The 18,597-nt window shown below is 42.8% G+C and overlaps 1 protein-coding gene across 1 annotated transcript in view; it reads left to right on the top strand.

Annotated features, from left to right (window-relative positions):
* Positions 1–18,597, top strand: part of LOC116884188 (proton myo-inositol cotransporter-like) — a 76,952-nt gene that overhangs the window by 39,944 nt on the left and 18,411 nt on the right. The window contains exon 2 of the mRNA XM_032885324.1: positions 17,865–18,024. Coding sequence (XP_032741215.1) covers positions 17,865–18,024 — 160 coding nt within the window. The remainder of the gene's footprint in view (positions 1–17,864; positions 18,025–18,597) is intronic.

Genomic DNA, 18,597 nt, shown 5'->3' with positions numbered 1-18,597 from the left:
CTATCTTCTATTCTTCTATAAGTTCTTATAAAGGTAGAAGAAGCAGGGCAAATGGCTGGAGCTTTCCTGAAGAAAAGTTAGACATGGTTGGTTGGTTGGTTTGATAGTTTGTTTTTGAGAACTCTCAGTGTAGCCCTGGCTGGCCTGGGACTTGCTATACAACATGGAACTCAGAACCCTTCAACCCCTGCTACCAAATTGTGCGTGCCACCAAGCCCAGTAAGGACAAAATTCAAAGTCTGCTTTCACTACTCATTTTTGACCTGGTGCTGGATGTCTCAGAACAATTAGTGAAGAGAAAGAAGACTATCTAAGTGGGAAAGGAGCAAGTTAAATTGTCTTTGCTTATCTGTTACTTTTCTGTTGTGTGGTAAGCACTGTGATCAAGCCTCTTATAGAAGAAGGTTTATCTGGGCTTAAAGTACCAGAAAGAGTCCATGATAGTCAAAAAGCAAGTGGTAGGCATGATGGCGGGAAAAGGATGTGAGAACTCACATCCTGGACCACAGCAATAAAGCTGAGAGGACAAGCTGGAAATGGCACAAGATTCAAAGAGGGCAAACTGGAAATGGCAGAAGGCTTTTGATCTCAAAGCTCACCAGCAGTGACAACCTTCCTTCAGGAAGGTCACGTCACCTAAACCTTTCCCAAACAGCATCACCGAGTAGAACATATTGGAAGACTGTACAAGACATCTCCTTCAAACCCCAACAATCTGATTTTGGATGTGGTGGTTTATGTACAGAAGAATGTCAAGTCTCTTTAAAAGTAACGGTTAGGACTGACAAATCGGTAGTTTCAGGAGACAACAGTCACCCTGAAAAAGCCAGCGCCATGCCTATACCAGTGATGAGCTTATTAAGAAACTATTAAGGATGTAATACCAGTCCCAATGGCTGCAAAATCAAACGAGTAGAACCCTTAGAATTACTTTAGCCAATGACGTGAGTCTTCATTTCAGTGAGTATGACTAAACAGTGAGAGATCTACATAGAGAGGGGAAATCAAGTCTCTCCAAAGCACACACAGCAAAAGCAAGTTCAGGTAAATATGGTAACAGCAAATGGAGAAGTTTATGCACAGTCTAGCAGGAGGGCAAAAACAAGCCAGCTGCCAACTTCCCTCCTAACGAACCATTCGAACCCTGAGATTATAAGGAACCGAACACCTCTTCATACCTAGCAACAGAAAATTCTGAATAAGAAAGCCTAAACTGCAAATGACTTCAATATATGCTTCTCAAAAAAAAAATCCCATACAAATAATCATGCCTGTCGAAAGGTCTGGGCATTACTAATCATTCGGGGTACTGCAGATTGAAAACACTGCAAAATTTCATATCATAGTTAGAAGAAATATCATCAGAATGACCAAAAAATCCTACTAGGTATGGAAATAAATAAAAACGCATGTGGAATCTAAATTAAAATAAGAATCACGATGAATATTGTAGAGGTTGTTTTAAAAACTAAAAACAGAACTAGCCACACATGACAGCATATGTCTATGGAAGGGGCGACACAAATTTAGTCCATCCTGGGCTACATGAAAAACTTAACACAAGCAAAATAGTACTGCTGTGTGTTGTGTGTGTGTGTGTGTGTGTGTGTGTGTGTGTGTGTGTGTGTGTGCATGTGTGTGTGTGTATCTGTATTAGTATTCTGTAGAGAAACGGAACTTATAGAATGCATCTACATATATTAATAACTTATTACAATAACTTACAGGCTGGAGTCTGGTAGTCCAAGAATGGCTGTTTTCTGGTAGAGAGTTCAAGAATCTGGTAGTCGTTTAGTCCATGAAGCTGGATGTTTCAACTGACTTACAGCCTATGCTTGAATCCTGACCAGTTGAGTTCTAACACCAGCAAAGTATTCTTTAACAACAGGATTGCTGAACCTGCCATTCGGAGTGAGGACAAGGGAGCAAAAAGCAAAACGCTGTTCTCTTCTGCTTCCTTTTATGTAGGCTACCATCAGGTGTGGCCCAGATTTAGGGAGGGTCTTCAGATGATCTAAATTTAGGGAAGGCCTTCAGGAGATCTTCACACCCCAAATGACCCAATCAAGAGAGCCCTTCACAACTGTATCCTGCTACTTGGGTTTTCATTGATTTCCATTTGAAGTCGTTAACAACCAAGGTTAGCCATCACAAGTTAATCCTTGTCAATGTTAACTTGACATACCACAATACCTCCTTATGTCACAATTAACTTGCAAATGAAACCAATAACCGCGTCATGCTTATGCCTAGTGTGATCTATCACATGTACAATTGTAAATGCCTTATACACTTAACCAGGCCATAATGATGCCTAGCATGATACAACTCTCCCACAGAGAACTGCAAATGCATTATGTATTTTAGAACAGGTAACAGCTCCTCCCGGGGGACATTATTTCAGTGCCTCTGAACTCTAATATGTTAATCACCGATGTTATCTCAATTGACATTATTTTCCATGACAAAGATATGGAGGAAAGAAGACACAAATATCTGCTTCGTGTTTGCATGTATATGTACAAAATATGACAGAGACACACATGCACATCTTAATCTTTGCTTCTATAACCAGTCATGTGACCTTATATGGTATTTACAGCTACTTTACCCTAATACCCATCCTAAGTTTTCTCCACCCCCAGCAAGCACCTCATCAGCGCCTGCCCCCACTTTTTTTTCCTAGAAGAGTGACCCATACCTTCATTCCTGAAAGGTCTGAGCCCTTTGTCATCCTGCGTGGATTGGGTTGTTAGAATGCCCCGTTGACTTTAATCAACGGACATGGCATCAGCAAAAGACCTCTGAAAAAAAACTCCCAAACCACAAACAGCATCTTTCCCACCTCCTAACTCTGTTATTTCCTTTCTTAGCCTGTTGGCTTAAGTGCATTAGAAGCCCAAAGTGACAGGGAGGAAGTCTTAGCTTCCAGTTCAATGGAATGTTGTTGTATTTCTAGGCAGGAGTCTCCTCCAACTGGAACCAAAAATTTTGGGCCAGCAGGATTTAAGATCAAGAGAACAAGAAGCAAACATTTTTCTGGTGGGTCATTGGGGATGAGAGTGAAGAGAACCGTTCCCACTTCTGCCCCCTGACTCCTGACTCATGAGTGGTGGCTAAGGGAGAAACCGTACCATCTGTCATACACTGATTTAAAGTGTATACCGCTTTCTGGAGAACCCTGTCACCTAATTGGTAACTGAATCTTCAAAATTCAATTCCACCACTTTATCAGGCCAGCATCTTTAGGCTGGTGGAGAACATAGTAAGAGGAATGAATTCCAAGAGTGTGAAGCCACTGTGTCACTTCTCTGTTTATGGAGTGAGGTCCTTAGTCAGAAGTGATGTGGTATGGAATGTCCCTTGTAGTGGATAAGACATTCTGCAAGTTCTTAGATGGCAGTGTTGGCAGATAAATCATTATGTTCAGGCAAGGCAAATCCATAACTAGAATAAGTATCCATTGTAGTAAGATCAAAACATTATTCTCTCTAAATAAGGCATGGTCTAATGTAGCAAACCACTAGATCACTGGCTGGTCAACCTGGAGAATGGTGGAAAATGGAAACTGTGTCCAGTTTTGCTTCTAGCAGATATGGCCCTCTGAAGCGGCTGTAGCAAGGGCAGCCTTGGTGAGTTGAAGTTGACGTCATTGAGCCCATGCTCAACATGAAGGTTACTTCACCTCTAAAATTATAGCTACTTTGTTCATAGACCCATTGGAAATAACAGGAGTGTCTAGAGAGATAGAGTGACTATACTTAAGACAGGTCATCTGATCTAATTGAGTACTGAATTCTTCTGCTCAAGTTTCCTTTTGATGAGTATTTACGTGGGACATAATATCTTCTTCACATTCTTCACCCATTCAAAAAGATTTACTCCCATACGTCTTACACAAATGTCTTCTGCAACGCTTTTCCAATCATTCTGTTTCTAAGTCCCTGAACATCCTTCCAATTTATGTAAATCAGTAAACAATAGCCCATCTCACCGTTTCTCTTCAAAGTAAAATATATGTCCATGTGTACAACCAAACAGAGTGCACATCCATGAGGTTTTAGGTGCATGCTCGAGAGCTGATGACATTATAATAGGATAGAAAACAGATTTGAGTAACTTCTTCATCACCAAGGAAGTCAGGACAGGAGCTCACACAGGACAGGAACTTGGAGAGAGGAGCTAATGCAAAGGCCAGAGAGGGTGCTGCTTACTGGCTTGCTTCCCCTGGCTTGCTCAGCCTGCTTGCCTATAGAACCCAGGACCACCAGCCCAGAGATGGCACCACCCACAATGGACCCTCCTCCCATGATCACTAATTGACAAAATATCTTACAGCTGGGTCTCATGGAGGCATTTCCTCGAGGGAGGCTCCTTTCTCTGTGATAACTCCAATGAGTGCCAAGTTGACACACAAAACCAGCCAGTACAGTCGGCCTCTCAGTTTCGATATGCTAGTTGAAAATGAATGGTGGGGAAAGAAGAGATTTATTCAATGTGGCCATACTGGGAAATGGAACAAAATACCCTTAAGCTCATTTTTAGAGTACTGGTTTATGCTCTACGCTTAAATGAGGGGAGTGGGCAAGCAGTATACTTAGCAAGGTGTGATCTTTTAGATCATTGTTTTCAGTTCTTAGGTCTAAAGAAGCTCTTTTTCACATTGTCCATGGCTTGGCAGCCTCAGTGTGCAGAGAGCTCTGTTCTTAAGGTTTATTCTTCCTGGAATTCAAGGTGACTCCTTAAGAAAGGAGAGACAGTGATTTATCACTTCAGCGGGTGTACAGAGAACAGTCAGTTACAGAATCAAGGTAGAGCTCTCAAAGCTTGCGTTTATCTTGTGGATCCAAGTGAAAGGTCAATGGCTTTAGCAAAAGCAACTTCTCAGCACCTGTTTCTTAACAGTGTAGTGCATTTTAAACTTTCCATTTTAAAGTTGCGCTAATATTTAGACATACAACAATGTACCTGAATGGTGTTTTAGCCTTTTCTTTTTCCTTTCTTTTTTTTCAATGTCTCTTATTATTCAGTGTGTCTGACCTTGACCTCAAGCAATCAGTCCTTTCCCCTAGCCTCCTGAGTAGTGGCTTACAGGCACACTTTACCACACAAGCCTTTGTCCTTCTCTTCTTTTTAAAACGAAGCATCGCCCCCAATCTCTAATTCCAATACCATCGCTAGGTGTGGTGTGCGGCACGCTCACACCCCTAGTGCTGTGGAGGAGGACACTGAGGTCCGAAAAATGCAGGGCCACCCTGGTCCGCATGACCAGAGCCTGTTTTATAAACATTTAAATGAAACAAACTCAGGGCCCTGTGTTACAAATACATCATCTTGGCACTCGGAAGTCTGAGACTCGAGGATTACCGAGAGATGGACACTAGGCTGGGGTCTGCTGGGAGATCCTATTTCACAACCAAATAAATGAAGCCAACCAAGCCGGTGATAGCACGAAACAGAGGCTGCTTGGTGTTTACTTGTAAGGCAACCACAGGTATGCTTGGGGCGGGGAAGAGATGGAAATTAAAAAGAAGAGTAGTAACAGGCTTGTAGCACAATTTTTATTTTACAAAATTTGCAATTTTACCGTCTGTGATAATAAATGATTTTCTCTTTCAGAATTACAGAAATGTTTTCTTGTGTTGGTGTACTGACTAGAACTTTTCTCACTGAGGAGTAGAATACTGTTTATGCTTGATTTGTTCTTGCTGGTTCATAACGCACTTTAATCGGATTATGCTAAACGTTGTGTTTGTTATGTGTGTTTAATAGCCCTTTTATATTTTAAGTGGATTTAAGAATCATGAATGGATATTGAATTTTATCTAGCACCTTGCATATCTATTCATATGAATGTATTTCTTTCAGATCTTAATAATGCTTTAGTTGCATTCCCTGTTACTGTGGGGAAAAACCCAACAAGGTCCAATTTCAAAGAGTGGGGGATTCTAATGCTGGTTTACCCTTCAAAGGGGGGGTACCATTATGTTGGGGAAGATGCAGCAGCAGGTAGAAACAAGATCATGGCAGGAGAAGGCGAAGACCAGTTGTCACACTGTATCCTCAGTCAGGTCCAGGGACTTAGCAGGAGATAGAATAGGCTATAAGACCTCAAGGCTTGCCCCTAGTGATACACTGTATCCAGTGATGCTCTCATTCCTAAAAGTCCTATGTCTTTTCAATGTTGTCAGCTGGAAGCAGTTCACATTCAACCCACTTAAAGTAATTAAAGATATTGTTTTGAGATATTAAACTGTTATACATACATACATATTACATACATACATATATGTGTGTATATATATATATTATGGATGTGTGTATGTGTCTATACGCATAGATAGATAGATAGATAGATAGATAGATAGACAGACAGATAATAGCTAGATACATAGATAGATAGATATAGCAAGAGAGATTTCATTCTCTGTAGAAACCAGAAAATTAATCTACTGTAGTTTCATGGATAGGGGTAAAAGTCAAAGGATTTTTGTACTTGTATCCTGAGTCCCAATTCCCATAAAAATAATGGTTTGCACCACAGGAAGTTGAATTGTAGTGGAAGAGCTCAAGTAATATTCTCTCTCTCTCTCTCTCTCTCTCTCTCTCTCTCTCTCTCTCTCATGTGTGCTTGACAATCTCTCATTATTCATCCTCGCTGCGATGGAACTTATTGTGTAGACCAGGCTTTCCTTGAATTTGATATCATCCTTCTGCCTCTGGTTTTAAGAACATTCCTAAGCCTGGTCCATAAAAATAAAACAAAACAAAGAACTAAAACCAAACCAAATCAAAACAAAACAAACAACAACAACAAAAAAAACCCCAAACCAACCAACCAACAAACCAACAAACAACAAACAAATAAGAAAAATAATGGAACACAACAGCAACAACAAATGTTTAAAGGACAGTAAATAAACCTTTTATAAGCAGGAGAGATACAGTGTCTGAGTCATGGAGTGTGTATTTAAATCACTTTCGGTTCTGGAGAGAGGCACTTGCTCTGTCTTAACAGCTGTTTTCATACCATGGGAGAGAGACAACCTAGTGCCTACTTGAGAGACATTCACAAAAGTACCAGAGAGTTGTCTTCCAGAAGTTCTCATAAAGGCAATTCCAATTGTGTGTGTGTGTGTGTGTGTGTGTGTGTGTGTGTGTGTGTAAAGAGAGAGAGAGAGAGAGAGAGAGAGAGAGAGAGAGAGAATGAACACAAATGTCTTGGTTCCATTGTTACTGTTGTGATAAAACTCCATGACCACAAGCCACCTGGGTGGGGAAAGGGTTTATTTTATCTTGCACTTGTATATAGCAGCCCTTCACTGAGGGAAGTCAAGGCAGGCCCTGAAGCAGAGGTCATAGAGGAGATCTGCTTACTGGCTCCTTCCTACGCTTGCTCAGCCTGCTTCTTATAGCGCCCTGGGATGGCACTGACCTCAGTGGGCGGGGCTTTCCCAGGTTAATCAGGAAAATGGTTTACAGACTTGTCTATAGCCTAATCTTTTAGAGGCATTTTCTCCATTGAGGATCCCTCTTCCCTGATAGCCCTAGCATGTGTCAGTTAAAATTGAACAGCACAATATACACATGATTGTTGAATTTGTTAAAGTAGCATCAGCAGTTACCTCAGAACGGAGGAACTGAGGATGTTCAGTCTGTGAGTCTGGGTACCCCAGCAGCCGGAATAGTCCCACAAGTGTGGTCTCCCACTGGGGAGACTCAGAAGGTGGTCGTTAAATAGTCCAAGAGGATGAGTGTGTCCTGGGTCCCCGTTTGGTGCTCAGAACCCAAAGGCTCCCAAGAGCTGTTGGTCATTAGTCAACAACAGGATGCTGAAAATGCTGGTTCTGGTATTTATAAATGAATCGGCATCAGAAGTGATGGGGTAAACCAACTTGGCAGCAAGAGAGAAGGTTTGTGAGCAAAAGGCACATAGTCAGCCCTCATCCCTGCCCTATTTATCTGAGTGCTGGATGAAAGTCCTTCCCAGTCTTGGAATGGATCTTCTCAGAGTTGGTTAAGTAATCAGGACAGTTTCCCAGGTAGGGCTCCCTACTTGGTTGATTCCAATTTGTGACAAGCCGACATCAAAGTCACCGGTTCCACCAGCCAATAGCATTCAATGGGGTAGATAGGCTTTATCAGGAATTAGTTTGGAATTACTTGTTCGTTGTTTCATGGAACGAATGCACTGGCGGCCTCTAGAGTTGAAGCTCCGCTTACGGGAACAATTCTTGAACACTCATGCAGTTCCTGGGTTGTCAGAAATTTCCTGCGTTCTTCGATCCCTTCCCGCATCAGTGTCTCATATCACCCATTTGAGATCGTTATCTGTATGAGAGGAACTTTGAGCATTCTACTTTAGGCATTTTACTGTTGTTGAAATAGATTTCCCCCCTCCTTTTGGCTTAAGAAAGCTAGGTTCTTGGTGATTTTTCTCAGTCTTGCCAGGATAGCTCAGGGACTCATCCGTTGAAAAGTCAATATTTTGGATTTGGCTGATGGCAGGAAACAATGAGGCTCAGTCAGAGGCTAGCGATCTTGATTAGGTTGACAGAGCTTCTCACTTCACAGATCCACCTTGAGGTGGCTCTGGACCACACAGGAGTTGACAAGGAGGTAGAGGCAGAAAGCTGTGTGCTTCCTGGCCTGCTCACCGTCCAGCTCACCTTACTTCTTTCTCCCTTCACCTCTTCCCCTCCTCTCTCTCTCTCTCTCTCTCTCTCTCTCTCTCTCTCTCTCTCTCTCTCTCTCTCTCTCTCTCTCTCTCTCTCTCTCTCTCCCTCCCTCCTTCCTTTCTTTCTCCTTCCTTCCTTTCTGTCTGTCTTTCTGTCTGTCTGTCTTTCCTTCTTTCTTCTCTCTTCCTCCTTCTTCCTCCTTCCTTCCCTTCCTCCTTCCCTCTTCTTCCTCCACTTCCTCCTGTCCTTCTCTTCCCTTCCTCCTACTCTCCCTCCTCTTCCCTTCCTTCTACCCTCCCTCCTTCTCTTCCTTCCCTCCCTACTTCCCTTCCTCCCTTCCTCCTTCTTTCTCTCCCTTTCCCCTCTCCCCTTTCTCTCCAGAGCTTCACAAATGGAACCTGACCCTTCCCGAGGGGCTTATAGTTCTTATAAACATGATACTTTCCTGCATATTGAATCTCAAAGGCGTTTACTGCAAGCTCTGTGTGAGATAATACACAGAAGTAAAGACTATCAGGGCCAAGCCTGCCGCTCTTCCTTTTCCTATCAATATAAGCAGAGATCTGGGAATTACATCTTAACCATTGGGATAGGGTTCCTTGTTATAGTTTGCCAAAGTGTTTGGTAAAAGGAGAGGGATGCTAAGTCAACTCTGAAAGGCAAGCACCAAGTGAAACTGGGAAGCAGGAACCGCCAAGGACAGCCATGGGCAGTGGCCCTCTTTCCTCAGCACCGCAGAGGAGTTAGTGCATTGCATTCTGTTCTCCCCGGCGAGCAGTTAGTTGTGAACTAAGAGATCAACTCTATCAGCAGCAATAGATTAGCCATAGATTAGCCATAGAAAGCTGCAACAGTTTTTTTTTCCTTTGTATATACAGGGGAACCTCTCATTTTGAATTTCTCATAAAATGTAAGATCAAGCTAAACATGGTAAATAGCCAAAGAAAAGAAACCACTTAAAGATTTCTATGTTCCAACAGCCAAAGGGTGTGTGTGTGTGTGTGTGTGTTGGGGTGGGGAGGTTAAAATGCTTTTAAATAGCTTTTATTATATTGGTTTACCCTTCGGAAATGAAAATTGTGATGGCCGTCTTTATCGTCAACTAGGCTGCATTGGAATTACCTCACACATACCTCTGGTTGTTTGCTAAAAGATTCAACTGAAGGAGCAAGACCCATCCTGAAGGCGAGGGATTCCACCTCCTAGGCTGGGATCCGGGGCTGACCAATCTTCAGCTGTGCAGGTCATGTTCATTAACCCCTACCTTCTTTTTTTTTTTTTTCAACTGAAGGAGCTGAGGACCCATCCTGACCCAGGGCCTTCCATGCTAGGCAAGGATCTCTACCACTGAGCTGTCCCCAACCCCAAACCCTACTTTCTTATCCTTCTGTATCAATGTGGGGAAAATCTGGGATCCGTGAGTTAGTGGAGCCTTTCTCAGTTTAGATGAGGTGTAACTTGAAGAGCTAGCGTGCTGGGGAAAAAAAGCAGTGCTTACCAAAACACATGGCCCAGTAGCTTCTCAGTCTTTTCTCTAGTGAACTTGAAGAATGAATTTCAGGGACAATTGGACAGTGAGGTTCAGAAAGGAGTTTTATTACAGGTGACAGGTTAAGTAAAAGAAAGGAGGCCAGCAGAGCTCCCGTATTGCAGAAGACTGTCCACAAAAGGCTCTCACTCCAGAGTGACTAATACGCTACAGGCTGTGGCACAGGCTGGGGGTCAGTCCAGCTGTCATATTTTTGAGATATTCATGCACCTCTTCATCTGGGCTTGTTGGTTTTTTTGTCAGATTAACACAAACACAGACATATCTGGGAAGAAGACTTCAATTTTCTAGGACTCACGTGGCAGAAATGATCTCTATGTGCATGCTGTGGTAGGTGTGGTAGGTACACACACACACACACACATACACACACACATAGAGACACACATACAGACACACACACACATACAGACACACACACAGACACACACACAGACATACACACACAGATATACACACATACACATATAGACACACACACAGATACACACAAATACATACACACACACATACACACATAGAGACACACACATAGATACACACACAGACATACACAAACGGACATACACACACAGATATACACACATACACATACAGACACACACAGACACACACACATAGATACACACACACAGACATACACACACAGATACACACACATACACACACAGACATACACAGACACAGACATACACACATAGATATACACACACACAGACACACATACACACAGATACATAGACATGCATACACACACAGATACACAGTACACATACACAGAGACACACATACACACACAGATACACACACACACACACACACACACACACACACACACACACAATTTTTTAAAAAAGAGCCAGTGAGAGGGATGGTACCCAGATAAATGCTGATAATACTTATACAATGCGTTGTCCAGAGCTATCTGAAACTCTAAAATGCTAATTTTGTAGTCATTCCTGGGGATCGCTTTTTCCTCACAACCCGACTCCGGTACAGGCAGTTTTGTGCCTTCTGTAGGCCCTAGCATGCTTGGAAGTTGCCTAACATCTCTTATGGGTGTCTTAAACCTTATTAGGAAAAGGCGAGAGCTGAATTCTCGGGTGAGCTAAAACCTGGTAACAGTGGACTCTTAGCTATTTAGAAGAATAAAAGAGACAGCAACCAGCCGATCCTAACGGCACGAAGGCTCCTCTCCCCTCAGGTCCTGAGTCTTTTTATTACGGTTCCTTCTTTAGAGAGGCAGATGGACTGGTTTTGGAAACGAACTCAGCAACCCTCGGTCTGGAAGCGTTATTATTAGAAGGTGGCTTATGCACTTCTCAGAAGCTAATTAGCCTCTGCGCGGCTTATCACGCTGAGAGACTGCTGTGATTCATGGGTATTTATCTATCACAACAGGCTTCCCTAATGCCGTTTGGTTATGAAATTGCTTACATTTCTGACTCAGGCCTTTTAAAGGGCTTCCAGCAGTTTTAGGAGGCAGCCTCGCTGTATCCTGTATACATAGGTGGTGGGTCGGCCCGCCCCCCGGAGGCCCTTGCACAGTGGTGTCCCAGGTGCGGTTTCCTGGTGATGCTTCTCAAGTCAAGCAAGATGACAGGCTTTCTCGATGTAACCTCATTTAAAAAAAAAAAAATTTAAACTTTTAGCATCAGGAAATAACACCAACATGGAGTCTCATGGTTATATTTACTCTAGAAGGCTACTGATACGTGTACCACTAGTTCTTTATGGTAACCCCGCAAATAGCATTTGGACTATTAAAATTAGAATGGTGGTTGGGCTGGGAAGATGGTTAGATTCGTAAAGTGCCTTCTGTATAAGCAAAAGGCCATGAATTTAGATTCCTGGCACTTAGGCAAAACAGCTGTGTATGACCGTGCATACCTGTAACCTTAGTACAGGGGAGGCAGAGACAGGATGATTCCAGAGGCTTACTAGCCCATCAGTCTAGTCAAATCAGTGGGCTTTAGATTAAGTAAGAAACTCTGGGTCATAAAAAAAAACTGTGGTGAGCTATAAAGGAAAACACTGAGTCCTGACATTAGCCTCTGCCTTTCTCATGTACACACACAGGAACACGTGCATGCACAGGAACATGTGTGCACACATGAATGTGTACGGGAGCAAACACTACAAAAATGCACACAGGATAAAATAAAATTGATATCTTATTAGACATCAGTTCTACCTCGTTAATGATTAAAGTCAGGGGGAAATAAAGTTTTCCATTGAATCCTCTTAAAACATGTGCGTCAGTCATTTATACCCTTGAAACATCTAACTATTCATTTTTGAGAATCATCAGCTAGCATCTTGGGTTTGTACCAGGGCAGAAATGTGAGTCTCAATACATTGTCTTTACAAAAGATGTTGTGTGCATGATAAAATTCCTGATTGTTTATTTTGGATGCTCTCGTGGTTTATTTAAACCCATAACTGAGTTAAACAAACACTTCACAGTGACTTAAAAACACACCCTTGCATTTGCTGGTTTTACTTAGCAATCATTTATTGAACAGACAGATTGGGACCTGGGCAGATTTTTATTGATTTCTGAAGAGTGGAAAGGAGGTTTGGGATAATTTAATAATAACTTAACATCTGGGACTTCTCAGAGCTGGGCTTGGCGTTTAGGAATCCATAAATCAGCTGCCTGCATGAATTGTTCCCATTAATAGCAGGCTGTTGATTAGCAGGGCTTGTGCAGGACGGATGCACATTTGAACACAGTGAGTGGAGGGGAACACTGGGTTCCTTCTCCCATTTCACATAGCAGCTTCACGGGTCTTAGTTCGTCCAGCTCACAAGAACACAGTTCGGTGTATCCTGTTCCCATTCTTAAAGGCTGACCTAATCTCTTTAACACGATGCCTGCTCACAGGCCCTCACACAGCCAGGAGTAGACGTAGGGAAGAGAGAAGACCTCCTTCAGTTAAAGCGCATCTGAGCTATTTGCTAAGGACCACGTTCTAAGCAGAGGCGTGCCCCTTGGCGCTTGAATAGCATTTAACACTCTTGAGGACGGGACCCTTCAAAATCACTTCGATGTTAACATCTGGGGTCTTTCCTGAAACAAAACTAAACTTTGTGACTGTCTCTACAGCGTGATGTGTTTGCTTTCCACTATCTACGTACCCGTTGTAGAATGACGTTTAGGACTGACCTGTGGTATGCAAGGGACAGGCAGGCCCCATTTACAGCTCACCTTCTCGCTTTCCACGCACAGTGCCCTAAATACCGTGTTTCGTTTCTTCGGGATGTGGCCCTCAGCATTCTTCTCAAACGTGCTTTTGAGTCTGAGTGTGACGCCTTTTCTCTGTCACATGGCACAGTGCCCTAGTGTATGGCTCCCGCTGTCCACCTTTTGATCCCTAAATATTTGTGTGACTTCCACGCTTTTCCTGTCCTTGTCTCAGTTTGAAGTTGTATTTAAAGAACTGTTGTCCAGCAAATGAAAGGCATCGGACGTTACTGAAAGTCAGTCCTGGCCTTGAATGGAGGAGCAACAGGTAGGTTGTCACTTAATAGTAGTTCTTATAATCTGTCACCAACCTTGTACATTTTTCTCCTCCAGCCCCATCCCCCTTTTTGTCCACAATGGTGATAACATGTGGCTGACCAGGCCATGTTCTTCCATAAGGGGTGAAAAAAGGAAATGGCTAGCAGTTTCGGCAGACTCGGCGTTGAGTAGAAGAGGGATGCTGGGAACACTACATGTAGTTAACCGATATCCCCAGTATGTTCAGGCGACACTACTTTTCACTTGCCGCACGGCAGGGGCCACTTCTGAGTCACCTCTGGCTTTATCTTGAGCTTAAATCATCATCATCATCATCATCATCTCCATCCTCCTCTCTTCCACTTCATCTTCTTCTCATTCATCATCATCATCATCACCACCACCACCACCATCATCATCATCACCATTATCACCATCATCATATCATCATCACCACCACCACCACCATCATCATCACCATCACCACCACCCCCATCCTCACCAGCATCCACACCACCACCACCATCATCCACCACCACCACCACCACCCACTACAATCACCACCACCACACCCTCACCATCACCATCATCATCACCATCATCATCATCATCATCATCATCATCATCATCATCATCATTTTCATGTTTTTCAAGATAGGGCTCCTCTGTGTGGCCTTGGCTGTTCTGTAACCAGCTCTGTAGACCAAACTGGCTTCAACCTCACAGAGATCCACCTGCCTCCACCTCTCTCGAGTGCTAGAATTAAAGGCGTGCACCACTAAGGAGTCTCCGTTTTATCCAGATTACCCAGTACAGCCTTAGTTGCTTACTGTAGGCACTGGATCATCATCCCTAACTCTTTTCTCTGTCTTCACCCATCATTTATTTCTCTAATCCTTGGTAGTTTGAGTCTTAACTATGGAACTCTCACCTCTCTCATTCACTCTGGATCCTTCTTACAAGCACTGCTCCCTTACAATCAAATTCCTCTACTCCAGCTAGAATTAACCCTTAAAACTATAAATCTGGGCTGGGTATGGCTCAGGTATTTGCCTAGCAGCATGCGTTAAGTCCCAGCTTCCATCCTCAGCCTCATGTAAGCCTGGTGTGGGTGGCACAGTAATGGCAGCGCCGTGGAGAAAGGAAACAGAAGAATCAGAGTGGAGTATGTCTTCAGGTATGCAGCAAGTTTGCGGGACCCACCTGGGTGCGAATCTGTTGAAGCCTTTTCCTCCTCTGTGCTACTGAAAGACTTCTAAGTGCCAATCCTTTGACTCAGCTTCAATGGGAACTCTTCATTTTGAGTTTCAGACTGGCTTCTTCCTCCGTTGCTACAGACTCTAAGCTCCATGTGAACCGTGATTGTATCTCCTGTGGCAGCCTCTGGTCCAGAGGCCGTAGACGTGCCTTGATGGATGTGTGTGGCTTCCTATCCTCTGTGTTTCATTTCTTCCCATGCCGTCCACACACTTCATAATTAATCGGTAAAAACGCCATGCTATTTCACGTTGTCTCAGTCCTATGCTCACAGGGAAGAGCTGCCTTTGTAGCCAGTCTTAGTTCACAATCAATCGACAGGCAGCGGCAATTAGCATCACAAACAGGAAGGAACCCAGGGGATGTCTTATACACGTCATGTTCGAATCGTTTATTTGATTACATGGGTTTGTAAGTAGTGTCTGTGCTCAGGTTCATTCATGTGCGCGGGCTCAATTTTGTTTATTTTTACTCGCCGTGTTGACACACAATGCGGGTTGAACTGAATCCGAAACCTGAGAGACTGCCTATCCAGAGCGAATAGCAACAGTGGTAATGGTTAGTGCTGAGTACCCTCTGAATTGGGGTGCTTTACTCCGTTAGCTCACTGACATTTCTCATTCTCGTTGAAGGAGTTTTAATCTTTCCATTCCATCGACAAGGGATCGGAGACCTGGAAAGGTTAAATAACTTGTACTGGCTTACCCAGCTTGTAACTGATACGGCGCCTATCAGAACGTGTGGCCCCTAAGCGGACTGTCATCTGTGGTGATGATCCGGTTTAATGGGTGCCATTTACACTGGCTTCTGGCATCTGTAAGGTTCTTTGTTTACTACATGCCCTGGGATAATGTCCTCTGTGAAGCAGAGTAATTGCCTGCTCTCTGTAGAGATGGGCTGGGGGTTAGGGCTATAATTGGAAAAATATGTAACTAACATAACGAGGCAGTTTAACAGCAATATTAAATCAGTATCGGCACCCACTGGACAGATCTCGGCAGCTCTTTCCAGCTCTGCTTAGTGATGGCCTGGAGACTTCTCGGTCTTCGATCTTAGTTCTTGGTCATCATCCGTTACCTTCAACACTGTGGTATTATCCGTTCTAAGCATCAGGCTTCCTAAAGGCCTGAGGACATGTCTACAGTTCTTGTAAAATCTGTGGTTTGGGGGTGAGCATGTACTGCTTAAACGTGTGGTTCTGGTTTTCCATATTCAGTGGGTTAGGCGGACGCAGGCAGATCTCTGGCTAAGAGAGAAATGGGGTGAATGTTTCTACCTAGTCCAGTATAGAAAAAAAGATCCAAGTCATGAATTAGTAGTTGTTTGTGACATGTTGCTGAGATGGTCCTGTAGTAAAGGAAGTGAGGAGAATATACAAATGACTTGTTAATATTTGTTGAATTAAATGCAACAAAAGGTACGAAGGGTAGAATGTCAAATGACTGGCATCGACAGGGAGTTTAGCGAAGCTCAAACCACTGGGAGGAAGTGGATCTAGAGATGGAAGGAAATGGAAGAGAGTCAGAGAGACCCAGGGTACATTGGGTTAGCATGCCGTACTTATATGAGAGAGAGAGAGAGAGAGTGCTATGTGGTTTAGGGTAGGGATCAACAAACAAAAGGTTGGTGGTGAGTTGAGTGGCTAGCTTAGCGGTAGTGTCCAGCCTGCACGTGAACCCCTGGGCTTGGTCTCTTTGCTGTAGGAATTGCTGTCACTGAGTGCAGACAGCTGTTGCTGAATAAGGATGGGCCCCAGGCCAGGAAAAATAGAGTCAGGAGTCTAGGTGCGTTATGCAGTACAAACCAGTCCCTTAAACACAGTTCTACGTGGGTCTGTTGTACAGTTCCAGTGTTCCGTCTTAAACTAGGGATGGGTTTATGACTTCTATGTATATAAAGATTAAAGTTCTCTAACCATATGAACACTTTTCTGACACACCCCAGCTCCATAACAACTCCTCAGTCTAGGATCATCTGTTTTTCAGACCGATAGATTCCTAAAGGTTCTGTCATTATAAGTTAACTATGAAATATGCACCTGGGCAACTGAATGGCACAAGCTGATGAGATGTTCGTATTAGCAAACTAACCAAAAGATTTGGTGTATCTCTTCTGGATATTGACTTTGAATAGTTGATATAAATCACTATATTATAAATAATGTTTTATTCTCATGGTTATCTGACTATATTTCCATAGTCCTATATTGCTAAAATAATTTAGCAATTACACTGTTCTTTTTGAAAACTATTTATTTAGTGTATCTGAGTACACTGTAGCTGTCTTCAGACACACCAGAGGAGGGCGTTGGATCCCATTACAGATGATTGTGAGCCACTATGTGGTTGCTGGGAATTGAACTCAGGACCTCTGGAAGAGCAGTCAGTGCTCTTAACTGCTGAGCCATCTCTCCAGCCTTCTATATTGTTCTTTCTAGAGCATAGTTTTATATCTTTATCCTGTAGAATTAAAAAGCATACTTATACCTTAAATATCATTGTAAGACTGTCGAGGTGGTCCCATATATGGGCTTCCCAATGACGGTGCGAGCTAAGCCTGGGGAGGAAGAGGAAAAAGTATCAGAGGTTCAAGGTTGTTTTTAGTCATGTTTAGTCATAGTCTAGCTATATTCATGACCTCACTAAATAAAATTTGAAAATGAATTAGTTTAAATAATAGTATAAAACACTATTCAGAGATTGGAACCTTGAGTACTGCTTTCCTTCTGTGACATAGTGTCCTATCAGTCACAAACAAACTCTTAACGTATATGCTAACCTGTGCTCACGGTAAGAGTGAAAGGTTGTGTTTGTATGCGTGTTTTAGTCTGGCGTGAGTACGTGTACTGATGTGTTTACTTAACTCTTCACTGCAGGCATCGCATCCATGACAGTGCCCGTGTACATCGCCGAGGTCTCTCCACCCAACCTGAGAGGTCGCTTGGTCACCATCAACACCCTCTTCATCACCGGTGGACAGTTCTTTGCGAGCGTTGTTGATGGAGCCTTTAGTTACCTGCAGAAGGATGGATGGAGGTTTGTCCACAGTTCTGATCTTGAGTTCAAATAAACTACAATTTTGAGGCACTGGAAAAACCGAGATATTTTGAATCATTGTCATTTATAAGTAGGTGGCATTCAGAAAAATTGAAAGTAGTCGAGAAATACATATTTATCTTAATGATACAAGACGTCCCCCATTAGGAATTGGTATTTGCAGAAGGTTTATTCCTAAGCATTTAACTGCATTCAATCTTTTGTATATGCAATCACGCAATAAATATGTGTATCAATCCCGAGATACTTGAGTGACTGGCCAACTGTTTATAAACTGCAGACATAGCTTCCTTTTGGGTGGAAGAGGCTACATCCTTAAAGAAACAATTTTTAAAACACAGATTTAACTATATAAAATATATATGTAAAATTAAAATTATAATATCCCTTGATCATAATTTGAATAAAAATAAGTGAGAATGACATTAAAATCAAATATATTAAATTATTTATAAAGAACAAATTTGTATTAAGGCTTAAAGATAGGGCACAGCATTATTCATGCCTTATACTGTTTGAAACAACAGACTCGTGTAATTGTTCTAGAAAATT

Source organism: Rattus rattus, chromosome 1 (genome assembly GCF_011064425.1).
Source record: "Rattus rattus isolate New Zealand chromosome 1, Rrattus_CSIRO_v1, whole genome shotgun sequence".
Taxonomy (NCBI): domain Eukaryota; kingdom Metazoa; phylum Chordata; class Mammalia; order Rodentia; family Muridae; genus Rattus; species Rattus rattus.
This window is presented reverse-complemented; position numbering and strand designations above follow the sequence as displayed.